General features: G+C 32.2%; 1 protein-coding gene across 1 annotated transcript; it reads right to left on the bottom strand.

The window, feature by feature from the left end:
- Positions 1–2,143: 2,143 nt before the first annotated feature.
- LOC120196315 (9-cis-epoxycarotenoid dioxygenase NCED2, chloroplastic-like) lies at positions 2,144–4,189 on the bottom strand. Its single transcript, XM_039198141.1, has one exon. The coding sequence runs from the start codon at positions 4,081–4,083 to the stop codon at positions 2,275–2,277; it is 1,809 nt and encodes a 602-aa protein (XP_039054072.1). The 5' UTR covers positions 4,084–4,189; the 3' UTR covers positions 2,144–2,274.
- Between the last annotated feature and the right edge of the window lie 9,711 nt (positions 4,190–13,900).

The following is a 13,900-nucleotide window of genomic DNA, read 5'->3' as shown; positions in this document are numbered from 1 at the left end:
TTTTATAAATTCGAATTGACTCGATAAAATTTTAAATTCTAGTCGAGTTATAAAATATAACTCAAATAACTCACATCTATTAGTAATATGTGGATTGATTTTTAAGTTTGAGTCGAGTCTTTCAACATTGTACGATATACGTATCACATATGAAAAAAATATAAAGAACTATATATGTATTGTATATGGTTATAGAAAACCATTTAAATTAGAATCATATAGGATTGTAATATTATAAATATTTACAATTAAATTTAACATAGGAACTTAAATAATTCAACTCGACTCTAAATTTTTTAAAATAAAGTTTTAGTTATAAAATAAGATTCATAAACTCGAATAACTGAAATATTTTTAAATCAATTCGTCTATATTGAACGCTCACCTCAACTTATAAATTGATATTTGTATAATAGTTAATAAAGAACCGTAAAATTAAAGGGGGCGTTTGGTTCTCGAAAAAATCATTATCAATGAGAATATTCTTTTTCGGAATTATATTATCATGTTTGGCTCACGAAAAAAAATTATTCCATGTAATAATTGATTACCAATAGTAGCATTTTTTTGTTAAAATGGTGGAATATCTTAGGTATTACACAATTCTTATAAATTTAGACAAAAATACCCCTAGAATAATGAATTCTTTTCATATGGATCATTTTTAATTCTTATTTTTTCGTGTTTTATTTAAAATTATAAACATAATAATAATATAAAGAGTTTGATTTAATAAAATATTAACAAATTTGAGTATTTTTTATATTTTTAATATTTAATATATTAATTGTTTATAATCTATGAGGTGAAAATGTAACTATTTAAAATAATATCTAATTTTGAGTTATTAAAAAATAGATTTTATTCATTGAAAAATAATATTTTTGTCCACTCAAGATCACAATATTATTTTTTCATATTATATCATTATTTAAAAATATAAGTTTAGTATACTAATTATATTTTTTTCTCAAAAGTTAGATAGTGAAACGATTAAAATATTTTTATAAAATTTATTTAAATATTTATTTTAATATAAAAGTTTAACTTATGAAAAAGAACATATGTCATAAAGATAATTTGGTAAAATATAAATCCAAATAATCTTATATATCTCTAACCAAACATTATATTTTTACTAAATAAATAAAAATAAGGTAATACAATATTCTCAAAATAATATATCTCATAATATCATTTTTAAAAATAATCTTATATTTCATGAACTAAACACCAGAAAAGGTTTTAACTACATTTTCATCCTGCGTTAGTATCGATGGGTTTGTTTTATCGGATAGTGTTGTTTCCCTTTTCATTTTCTTGTACAAATTCTATTCAAGTTCAAGTCTTCCATATACGCAGACAGGGAGGGGGGGGGGGAAATAAAGGAAAAAAGGGTCAATTAGAACCGCCAAACCCAAAGTTACATGCTTCAAACTGAGACATGAGCAACGTTATTCAAAGAATAATTGTAGATTAAGAAGAAGAAACTTCCAACGAACCATAAACCCCAAAATAATACGACTTATTAATTAATTAAAAAGAATTTGGGACCAGAATGGTTTATTTATTCATATTTTTCTTATTAAAAAAAGTAACATATTATTTATAAAATGGTATTCGAATCTATCACATAAACAAAAAGTAGATTACAAAATAACATTCAATCAATAAAACCACAATACAATAATAATAATAATAATAAGAAAAACGTGATTAATTAAAAATATTTATAATAAAAATATTTTTCAATGTCATTGAATTTGAACATAAAATCTATTAGTTATTAACTCAGACCTTAATCAATTGAATAACATGATAATAAAAAATATATTTATAACAAAATATTTATTAAAAACACGCCTAACATGATGTACTCTACTTATATGATAGATTTAGACGTTTACAAATAATCCTAAATTAGTATTACTTAAAAATACTGGAATAAATAAGTTGATAATAAATAGAAAAACTCTGTTCTGTTTTGTATGTAAATATTTATTATCTACAATAATGCGATTACTCCACAGATAAAAAAATGAAACTCAAGCAGAGAAAGGAAACAGAGTCCAGCCAGCTCAAATTCTATAGCTACAATGCTAAAAGCTACAGGCTAGTTCTTTGAAACCCATTAGATATTAGATAGGGTAAAAAAAAAACTCTATTATCCAACCAAAAAGTTAATTTCTCCATGAGAATCAGGGTGTCTTTTGTAAAAATCTCCCTGCGCAGTAAAGCTTTTGCTTCTTTCTTTTAATCTTAATTTACGTCTAACTAAGCTTGATTTGCCAAGTCCTTGGCGTCTATAAACGTGCCATGAAACCCGTATGGAACCCTGGATGGTAATTTAACTGAAGCTTCCAGCTGTAAATTCATGGCGTTCACGATTTGGAGCTCCGATTTCCATTTCTTCTCGTCGTGAACAAAGGAAAGAATATAACCATCATCTTCAGCTGATTCACAACTGTCGTCTCGAGGCAAGAAAAACGGTTCCCCACCATATCTTCCATCGCCGTATATGTGTTTTATTACCTCTCCAGTAAAAAGATCAACCTTGGCGAATCCCGACACTTTTGGCCATGGTTCAGCGATGGCAAGGTAAGCGTACCGTGTCTTTCTTCCAAGCCGGTTCCTGTTCACCATCCCAGCTTCCAAGTTCACTTGCTCTGATTCCGTGATTAATGGGCGGCGCGTGGACTTACCTGTCTTCAAGTTAAGCCTAATTTCGGACAGAACACTTTTCAAACTCTCCTCACATTCGTTGAAAATGGAGTCGGGAGGTGTCATGCAAGAACCAATCACCACGACTTCATCGGATTCCGGCTCTTCCCAAGCGTTCCATAGATGGAAACAGAAAGTGTCAGGGGATTCAACCCATACAATATCCTTGGAATCGCTTGCATTTTTAGGAAGAATCCCGAAGGAAGACTTCTTGTTCTTGTCGTAAATCACTGGCGACCCACCGGTAATCATCTCTTGTAGCTTGAACACCACTTGCTGATCAGGGATCACCACGAAATTCTCAGTGATGGCGAAATCATGCATCATGGTCGGCACTGATAAAGGGATCTCCACATCTGGTGATTTATTGCCATCAGGGTGAAACCTGAAGTACTTCAAGTAAGGCTTTTGGACAACATCGTAACTCAAAGCAAAGAGCTCCTTGGACAAAGGATCGATTTTGGGGTGCGCAATCATTGTAGATTTGAGTTGATCATCAAAATCGTATCTTCCAACTGTTTCCAAATCACCGGAGGAAGTGATTTGCACGTGGTAAGGAAGATCGTCCTCGGACATGGCTAGAAGTCGATTGTTGAAATAGACTAAGCCAGCATTAGCTACTCCAGTGCCATGTTTATGATCGACGATGCCGAAAAGACCTCTCGCGTAGAAAAGTAAGAGCCTGGCAACCCCTGAGTGGCCATGTAATTCACCAATTGCTTTAGGGAACACAGGGCGACCCAATTCTTTCTCTTGTAAATATCTTTGTGTCTCGGTGAAACGACAGGCATAGCTGGCGTTTCCATTATCAATGGTGACGGCGTGTACCATGCCGTCACCGTCGAAAAAGTGGTGGCCGGCAACGGGCTCGAATAAAGGGTTTGCTCCATTGCGGAGATAAACGCCGTTGATGCAAGAAGGGATGGTGCCAGTGATAGGAAGGGATTGCTTGACGGGTTGTTGAGGGACGGGAGCGAAGTTCCCGGAGATTTGCACATGTGGGTCAGCTGTTTTAGGGAGTGGGTGTTGATGCTCGAGTGAGACCAAGAGGGTTTCAACCATGTCAAGGGCCATGGCCGCTGCTTTTTGGAGGAGATTCCACTGTTGGTGGCGGTGGGTTTTAGGTTTTGCTTCTACATTTACAGAATTGTCGTCTACGGGGATTATGGGGTTTTGGTATGTTTGTTTGGGGAAGTGGAGAACTGAAGGAGGGTGCAAAGCGGAGTGAACGACGTTGGTTCTGTTGGGCTGCCGTCTCTTCAAGGAGATGGATGTTGAAGAGCAGTCGAAATGCACCGTTGAGGAGTGGAAAAGAGGTTGAAAAATATGGGCTTTGGCCCAATTACTCGTGGAAGAAGCCATAGCTTTTAAACTGTTTAAGCCAGAACCAAGAAGTGTGTGCTTGTGCTTTCTTCCTTCGGCCTTGGCGAAACAAAGCGTTATTAGCAGAGAGAACCAGAGAAAAGAATGAGAGAGCTTTGGAGAGGGAAAGAAAATAAAATGGGGGGTATAAATAGAGTTGGGGGATCCGGGAGGTGGGTGGCGACATGCTAGTGATGTCCACGTGTTGAACTTCTGCAATGGCCACTAGCTGATAAAAGAAAATATTGTGTGAGATTATTACTCTAAATTACCATATATTATTTTCATTAAAATGGTTATTTATTTTCTTTAGTTTTGTTATTAGAAGTGATGCGATAAATTTGGTTAAGAAAGGGTTGGGTATGAAGAGACAGACTGTCCCCAAATCAGGGACCAAAGGAGATGAGAGTCCGAAACACGCTCATTCCCACAGAAAGGAAGAGAGCGAAATCAAATCAGTTTTTCAAAAATAATTTGAATGTTTCTTACTTCTACTAAACAGTACTAATCCTATCATTTCATTTTCATAGAACCTATATTTATAAATTCATAAAAAAAATATGAATTTACGTGTTGATGCATGAGGTTAATGAAAATGAATGCCATTGCCCTCGTCAAATCAACATCCTACCATGTTCTCCTCTCTATGTCTCCGAATACCACCTTCATTCACATCCCTCGATATTGAATTATTGTAGCCATTATTGTATTCTGGTATCTGTTTCGTCTCTCTTACTCCATGTATGTAATATCTGGACAGTAACACTTCCCTCTTCTCCAAGGTTTACCAAATGTTTTCTGGTCTAACTTTTCCAGCCGTCGTATGGCCTATATCCACTTATAATAATGGTCACACTCGTGCTTCCCTTCGAGAATTTGGTTACCTTCTTTACTTTTATTATTTGGTTATGTCCAACTCAACGAACATACTGTTTGAATTATTATTTTTGGGCTGTTTTCGTAGATATTCATCAACTAAATAATTCAAATACTAAAAATATGTCATTTTAAATATATAGATTAAGAGATTATTTTTATATATGTTTGGACGAATTTAAGATCAAATATTTGAACGAACAAATTACTTGATTTTACAATTTGTGATTGATGAAACCTTCATTAACTCCGTTCATGGATACACGGTCATTCGATTTTCTTTTAGTTTTATAATTAATCATATCTTGTAGGGACTAATATATCTCATTTTAAAATAATCTTTTTATCTTTTAAAATGTATTTTAAGGCACATGCGATTTTGTTAACCTCATAAAATCTAAAAGTTTCATCGGTAGTTATAGAGTTTTTTTTTAAATAAAAAATAAAATATTATAAGATAAATGAAACGAGATATGTCGGGAGACGATAAAAATAAATATTAGAACAAGCCTTGTAATATTAAGTGTGTAACACCTTCTTTTCAACTTAAAATCTATAGATTGAGAAGGAGATATTACATTAGGCTAACGAAGCAATATGGAAAAAAATTTAATCCAATTAAAAATAAATAAATATTTAAAGAATTACAAAGTAAACAGTTCAATAATCATGGCAAAGTAATTAAAAAACATTTTTTAAACACCTCATGTCAACTTTTCTTTTTTTTTTATTATTATTATTTTAAAGCTTTAATATTGATAAGAGAACAAGGGTATAATATTAATGTATGAGTACTAACACTAAATTATGATATCAATACTGATTGTGAAAACCTTGATATTGATATTAGAGCAAGAGCATTGATGTTAACGTGTGAGTACGATATTAAATTGTGATATCAACATTAATCCCAAAAACTTTAGTATTGATACCGAGCCAGGAGTATCAATACAAATCTAAATTATATAAATTATGCAGATTTTCAAGTTTTCATGCTTTCAAACAATATTAAACATGTGTAATTTCACCGCAACCTATTTAAGCAAGTTTAGTATACATATAATGGTAGATGTCAAGACAATATCTAGCATATTAAGTAATTTTCATTACAATGCACCTAAAAAATGCCTTTACTTCATTTACCAATTTTGCATTCAACGGCCATAGATAAATCTGAATATCAAAGAATTATTAGGCGCACGATAAGAGTTTTCTTTGGGTGCACGTTAGCAGGGCTAACGGAATTAATGGATCTCTGGTGCTTTTCTCCTTCTTTTTCGGTGCTTTTTCTTTTTCGCTAGTCTTTTTTGTATTCTTCTAGTCACCATGAGTGAAAACCCTATGGATTGGAGGAAGCTTTTCGGGTGTACAGTGGGTCAGGACCTAGAATATTTTCCCCCTAGGGTTCGTGATGGAATTACAACTGTTCAACCCCCTCCTGAGGTGCTCGAAGCTGGAATTAATGAATGGAAGCTCTCGCTTGTGGGACAATTCCTTAGTGCTGGCCCGAGCTTCGCTGCTATGCAATGACTTGTGGATAGCCTGTGGAAGAAAGCATTGGCGGGTGCGCGAGTCTAGGTAAGCTTAGCAGGGAACAATCTCTATGTTTTTTCCTTCTCCTCTGAATCTGCTCGGGACTAGGTATTAGAAAATGGCCCCTGTCATATCTTAAATAAACCATTGATTCTTAGGAAATGAGAACCGAACTTGAAAAGTTAAACTTCGATTTATCTAGATTACCAATTCGGGTCCATCTCTACAATGTTCCTCTAGATTTATTTTGTCGAACTGGTTTAAGCTGCATAGTGAATGCAATTGGAATTCCTCTTTCCATGAATACTGTTACTGCAGCTAAATCTTACCTTGAGTATGCCAAAATCTGTATCGAAATAGGTGTTAATGATGATATACCTAAATATGTTGAAGTGGTACTTAAGGATGGGGAAAAAGTTTCGATTGTGGTTGAGGTGCCCTGGATTCCATCACGATGTAGGAATTATAAAATCTTTGGCCATAACTATAAGGGTTGTATGGAATCTAAAAACCATGTTCCTTTCAAAACTCAAGTATGGAGGAAAAAGGAAGATCTTTATAAAGTTACAGAGGTAGAACCTTCTGTTGGAGGTATTGAATTACTGTAGGAAAAAGAAATTCCTATTTCTAATGATACGAAGAAAATTAGTAAAAATGTTGAAGAATTAGAAAATGGAAATAAAGAACCTGATGAGGAGAATAAAGATCATTCTGCTAAAGAGAATCTTCTATTACTATTCCTAAAAAGGGTAGACCAGCAAAAGAGAAAGTTAAAGCGGATCTAACTGGTTCAGCAAACAGGTTTGAAGTTCTTAGTGATGTTGAGAAAATCCCTTCTACTCCAGAGGGTCAACAAAGAAAATCACGCACAACTTCATTAGGAGTGGCTGCCATAGTTAAAGAACAAAAGTCGAAAAAGAAAGAAAAATTAGAGAAACCAAATAATGATGTAGTTGATGGTAAATGGGGTACAATGGACACTCCATCCTAATGATCTTTGTTTTTTTGAATATAAGAGGACTCAACTTTTCTCTAAAACAAGATAGAGTAATAAGAAGAGCTTTTCAAAACTAAGTGGGTGTTTTTTGTTTGTTAGAGATAAGAGTTAAAGCAGAGAAGTCATTTGTTATTCTTGGAAGTAAGTTTGATGGTTGGAATGCTTACACTAATTATGATTATGCCTTAAATGGTAGGATATGGATCCTTTGGAAGAAAGGTTTAGACTTCTCGGTTGTTCAAGTTTCTGATCAGTGTATGACAATTAAGGGGTTGTACCAAGGTGCTCCTCTTGTTATCAGTGTTGTTTATGGCAACAATGATGGTATTGTTAGAAGACTCATTTGGCAACAACTACGTGACTTGGAATCTACTGTGGGTCATTTCCCTTGGATCATTGGTGGTGACTTTAACATAATCTTGCATCCAAATGAGAGTTCTGACTATTATCTTCTTGGCCCTTTAATTTCTACTGATGTGAGAGACTTTCAAGAAGTTCTATTTGATCTTGACCTTTTAGACCACCCTTTCTTTGGTCCTTCTTTCACTTGGAGCAACAAGCAGCAGAATTCCTACCTTACTATGAAACTTGATAGTGTTAGTTAATCCATAATGGGTGAGCATTTTCTAGACTTCTCATGTTGAATTTCTTGCTCCTGGCGTCTCAGATCACTGTCTGGATCAAGTTTGGCTTTCTAAAGAAGTCCAAGCAAATCCCCCAAAGCCATTCAAGTTCTTTAATTTTTGGACTCAACATCCTAATTTCATGGAAATGGTTAAGCAGTCTTGGCTTATTCCTGCTCATGGGAACCCAATGCAGATTCTCTTCACCAAGTTAAAGCGATTGAAAGTTAGCCTAAAGAATCTTAACCAGTCTTGGTACATTGAAGTTTATGATAGGGTAAAGCAAAAGAAAAAAGAATTGGAGCAACATCAACTTAAAACTCTAAGAGGTGAGGATGTCATTGAAAATGAGTTGCACCTGCAAAATGAACTAAAAAATCTGGAAGAAGGTGAAGCTTTGTTCTTCAGACAAAAGACAAAAGGAAAAAGTGCAATGGCTGAAAGAGGGAGATAAATGCACTAAATTTTTCCATTCTGCTGTTGCTCTTAAAAACAAAAGAGACATTATTCGAATCCTTATTAATGAACAAGGTAACAGGCTTGAAACTTTTGATCTAATGTCAGCAGAGGTGATAAATGTTTTTCCCAACTTGATTGGTATTGTTGATCCTTCAGTTAAAACTATTGATCCTAACCTGTTGAAGGACCTAATCCAGTATTCCTTGCCTGCTGATAAGGCTTCTGATCTTGTGAAGAATATCATTAAGGATGAAATAAAGGAGGCTTTTTTCTGCCAAGGTAATGACAAATCACCTGGCTCTGATGGTTTTACGCCTTTCTTTTTCAAAAAATCTTGGTCTATCATTGAAAATAATGTTATTGATGCCATAACTCAATTCTTTCAAGAGTCTTTTCTACTCCCTGTTTTCAATGCTACTGTTATTTCTTTGGTTCCAAAGATCCCTAACCCAAGTAAAGTTAAGGACTTTAGGCCTATTTCTTGTTGCTCTGTGGTCTATAAAGCCATTTCAAAGATTCTGGTTAGAAGATTGACATGTCTCATGCCTGAATTGGTTACTCTTAATCAAAATGCTTTTGTTAAAGGTAAAAGTATTGTAGATAACACTCTACTAGCTCAGGAATTGGTAAGAGGCTATAGTAGAAAGAATTTATCTCCTGGATGCTCTCTAAAAATTGATCTCCATAAAGCCTTTGATTCTCTTAATCGGAGCTTCATTTATGTTATTTTGAAGGCCATTGGACTTCCAAGTATTTTTATTAATTGGATTGAAATCTTTCTTTCAACAGCAAGTTATTCTATTTCTTTCAATGGGAGCTTGACTGGATTTTTTAAGGGTGCTAAAGGTTTAAGATAAGGAGACTCTATTTCTCCTTTACTTTTTGTTCTTTCCATGGATGTCCTATCAAGGCTCCTTAACTTGGCTGTTGTCAAAGGTTTGTTTGGATTCCATTCCAAATGTAAAAGAATTGGTCTGACTCATCTATCCTTTGTTGATGATCTCCTTATTTTTTTCAAAGGGACTGTTGAATCTGTAATTGGGGTACTAGTGTCTTAGACTTGTTTTACGATATGTCTGGCCTCAAACTTAATGCATCTAAAAGTGAATTATTTGTTGTTGGTATGTCTAATGGTACTCTTGAGAAAATTAAGCAAATCACTGGCTTCAATCTTGGTTGTCTGCCAGTGAGATACCTAGGCATCCCCCTGCTCACTAGGAAAATTTCTGATAAGGATTGTGTGCCCCTCATTGATAACATTAAATCAAGGTTGCATCATTGGTCTGGTAAAGTTCTTAGCTACGCTAACAGGCTGGAATTAATCAAAACTGTGTTGTCTAGTATTGCAAACTTCTGGTGCAGGCAACTTTTCCTGCCTTATTTTGTTTTGAAGAAGGTTGAGTAACTTTGTTCACGCTTCTTCTAAAAATGTTCTGAAAAAGCTGCTATTGGAGCTAGAGTGAGCTGGAAAAATATTTTTTTTTTGAAATCTGAAGGAGGGCTTTGAGTCAAAGATATGAAGTCATTGAATAAAGCATGCATGATCCTATTAATTAAAAGCATTTTTGCAGGTGAAGGTTCCTTATGGGTAGCTTGGCTCAAAAGCTATGTTCTCAAGGATAAAGATTTATGGTCTGTTGAAGTTAAATCCACTACTAGTTGGAGTTTAAAGAGATTACTGAAAATGAGACCTGAGGCTCACCATGTTCTATCTTCTTGAGCTAATAAAGCGAGTGACATCTGGGATTCTATCCGGGTGAAAAGACCTAAGGTCCCTTAGCAGAAGCTGATTTGGTTTCCTTTACATATTCCTAAGCATAATATGATAGTTTGGATGGCTTTTCTTGACAAACTTCCTACAAAGAAAAGATTACAACGCATGGGGATTATCAATGAATATCAATGCATTTTTTGTAGTGTTGAATTGGAAACAATGGATCATTTATTTCTAAAGTGTTCTACGGCAGATTACCTATGGAAAGCAATATTCTCACTTACTGGTTTGCAGTTTAAAGCTTTATCATGGGAAGCTTTCTTGGCATGGGCTAGTTCTACTTGGAAAGGTAAATCCCTGCTCACTATAGTCATGAAGAATGCTCTCATTTACATACTTTGGGAAGAAAGAAACAAAAGATTGTTCCAAGGTCGATCCAGGACTGTTGAAGAAATGTTCAATGACATTAAGGATATTGTAAGGTTACAACTTAGGGGTATGAATATTAATAGAACAAATAGTGTTAATATTATTCTCTGTAATCATTAGGGTATAGCTGATCGTTGATTCTTTTTGTAAGTAGGTCGATCAAATGTAATCAGAACTCTGATTGTTTTTTGTAGCAGTTTCTGCTCTTTGGGTAATAAATTTGAATTTTCCAAAAAAAAAAATTCATTCAAACATAACCTAAATCATACTTTCATACCTAACACGTACAGTTGAGCCCACCTTAATTCAAACATAACAAATATATCATATCTTACCATTTTGCCTACCAACTTGGCAAATGTCCTTATTACCAAACTTATAATACAAAACAACATACTTTTACGTAAGACCCGACATCTTGGATCAATATATCCTAGAAAAAACACAATGGTTATATAAAGATAAAGGATCATTAGAAGCAAAGATCCAAGTTATTTACAAGGAAAACATAACAGAACGTTTTGCTATTTGTTTGGTTCGATTTCATTTCATGTCATGTCAATTGTCATTGCAAGTTGTTGTAAAGTTGTCGTGCATGTTCAGGTCTTTCCTAACCCAAAATCCATCCATAATAAGTAACTGGTTGAAATTAAGACTTTCTTTCCCCTGGGATGATGTGAGTGGCATGCATGCTTATTCATCTGCAAAACTTTAGCAACATGTTCAAAACTCTAATGATCGGTTCAGTCTGCTTGGTTTGATCTTTAGAAAAAATCCATTGTAATGTGAATTGATATATTATATCTTAAATTCCATTTTGTTTTCATATTACAAAACTTGTTGCTGAAAAATATCAAGAAATTTGAGTAATTGATTGATTCACGAATTGGGTTTATATACTGTTCCCAAGTTTCTACTTTGATGAAGCAACAAATTAAAGGACGAGGACGCTGATGTATTATGCCTTGATACAAAAGAAGAAGAAGAGGAATTGACACTCCACTCACCAATTTATCTTATTAGCTTCTGGCACCGACCATTCACCAAGTGGCTTCATAATTTTGGGACAGTTGTACTTTCTCTTGAAATGACATTTGGATTCAATAATGTCTCTCGATTCCTTTGATGTTATTCAATCGCCAATAAGAATAGGTAGTTCTGGTTGTATTTTTCAGTCTGTCTTTTTTTCATGATCCAAAGAAAAATAAAAGTTGAAGTTTGTTTAGCTCATTTAATGATATCAATAATAAAATAGAGTATTATTCATTGTCAATTGATTAAAATGTTTTTAAACAAATAATATTAATTTATAATCACTCTAAACTAATTATACAAAATAGATTTGAGAAATATAAATTACTTTGGATTTGGCCATTCATATACCTTAGTGATTAGGTGTGTTCAAATCGGGTATTCGAGATTTTCAGGTACTAATATGTCGATTTATATCGCGACTCATTAAGTTTGGATACCTGTAAATTAGATACTATTAAAATTCGGATACTGACATTTTCATATCACAGGTACCTAATTTATTTTTTTTATTTTTTTAAATTATATTATTTAAAAATTATATAGAAAAATATAAAATTCAAAAGTCTATGATACATAATCCACATATAAAATTTAAAAAATCCAATTGCATAATTAAAAGATAAAATTTATTAAATAAATATAATTAAATTTATAATATTTTAAAGCTAAAAGAAATAATTTAGAATGTTAAGGTATAATAATTTAATAAATTTAAAAATTAAAATGTTATGATGAAATAATTTAAGAAATTAGAAATTTAGAATACCGTGATGAAATAATTTGAGAATTAGGAATAAAATATTTAATAAAAAAATAAAAAATATAGAAACCAAGTACCTAGTTAAAGGATCTTTTGACCCGAACCTGACCCATAAACCAAAGAAAAAAAGTAGGTCGGGTACTCAACCCGCAGCTTCAAATATTTTCATAATAAATATCAATATTTTTTCTGGTCAACGGATCAGATAATTCAAGTCAAATTTTTTTAACACCCCTATTAATGACTACTCTCTATATTGATATTTTTTTTAGTTAATTCTAAATTCTAATCTTAGCTATTTTAATTTTTTAAAATTTTAATTTCAGAAATAACATATTTAAAAATTACTTTATTCATAGATTATAAAATTGTTTTTTTTTTATTTTTATTAATAGTATATTTAATATAATAATAAATTATTTTATAAAATATATACTATTAAAAATTAAAAATATAGTAAAATTATTAAATATATATATATATATATATATATATTTATTTATTTATTAAAATTTAAAATATAACAGTTTGGGAATACTACTCACAATAGAAAAGTGATTTTCCACCTATAAGCAATGTTAATCGCCCAAAAATTGATATAAAATAATGGTTGAAAAAGTGGTTTTTAACATAACCTCATAAAGTTCACATTTCTAGCTTTTATTGTGGAAAATCATTTTTAGGCGAAGTTATACTTTTATCCTCAAATATTATATTTTCAATTTATAATATAATATCTAAAATACACATTTATCTTTTTCAAATCATCTTTTTACAACAATCTTTAGAATTAAATTTTAAATTGCATTTTTTTAAAATACGTTTTACAGTATTTTTAAAAATTATTTTTCAAAAATAATACCAAACTAATTTAACAAATCATTAATATAATTTTTTTAAGTATAGCACCATCTGAGGTTTATGAATTGTGCATTTAAAAATTATATTTATTTAATATTTAAATAAATTAATATGTTTATTTGTCAAAAATATATAATTGAATCATGATTAAAAGTTTACGTATATAATTATATTAAATTACATGTTAAATCAAAGCTTATATATAACTTTGATAGTCACCTCATTTTCATTGAAGAAAGGTAAGGGATTATTATAATATTATATCTATTATCCCATTAAACAAAGGTAAAGAATTATAATAATATTATACCATAGACAGTACTAGCAGAATTATTTGGCTTAATTAATCCGGTTAGTATGAATATCCCCCCCCCCACACATGATTTGGCAGGTAAGATTAAGGAAATCAAATTTTAGCCTATTTGATAATCGTAAATTGACTGCTTTTGGTCTCTTAAACAACTTTTCACTCAAATATAAACTCTTTTCGTACCACTAAATTTATCATTTATTAAACTTTTATGTGATGA

This window comes from Hibiscus syriacus, unplaced genomic scaffold, assembly GCF_006381635.1.
Source record: "Hibiscus syriacus cultivar Baekdansim isolate YM2019G1 unplaced genomic scaffold, ASM638163v2 tig00117032_pilon, whole genome shotgun sequence".
Lineage (NCBI taxonomy): Eukaryota > Viridiplantae > Streptophyta > Magnoliopsida > Malvales > Malvaceae > Hibiscus > Hibiscus syriacus.
Note: the sequence above shows the minus strand (reverse complement) of the source record. Positions and strands in the feature narration are given on the sequence as shown.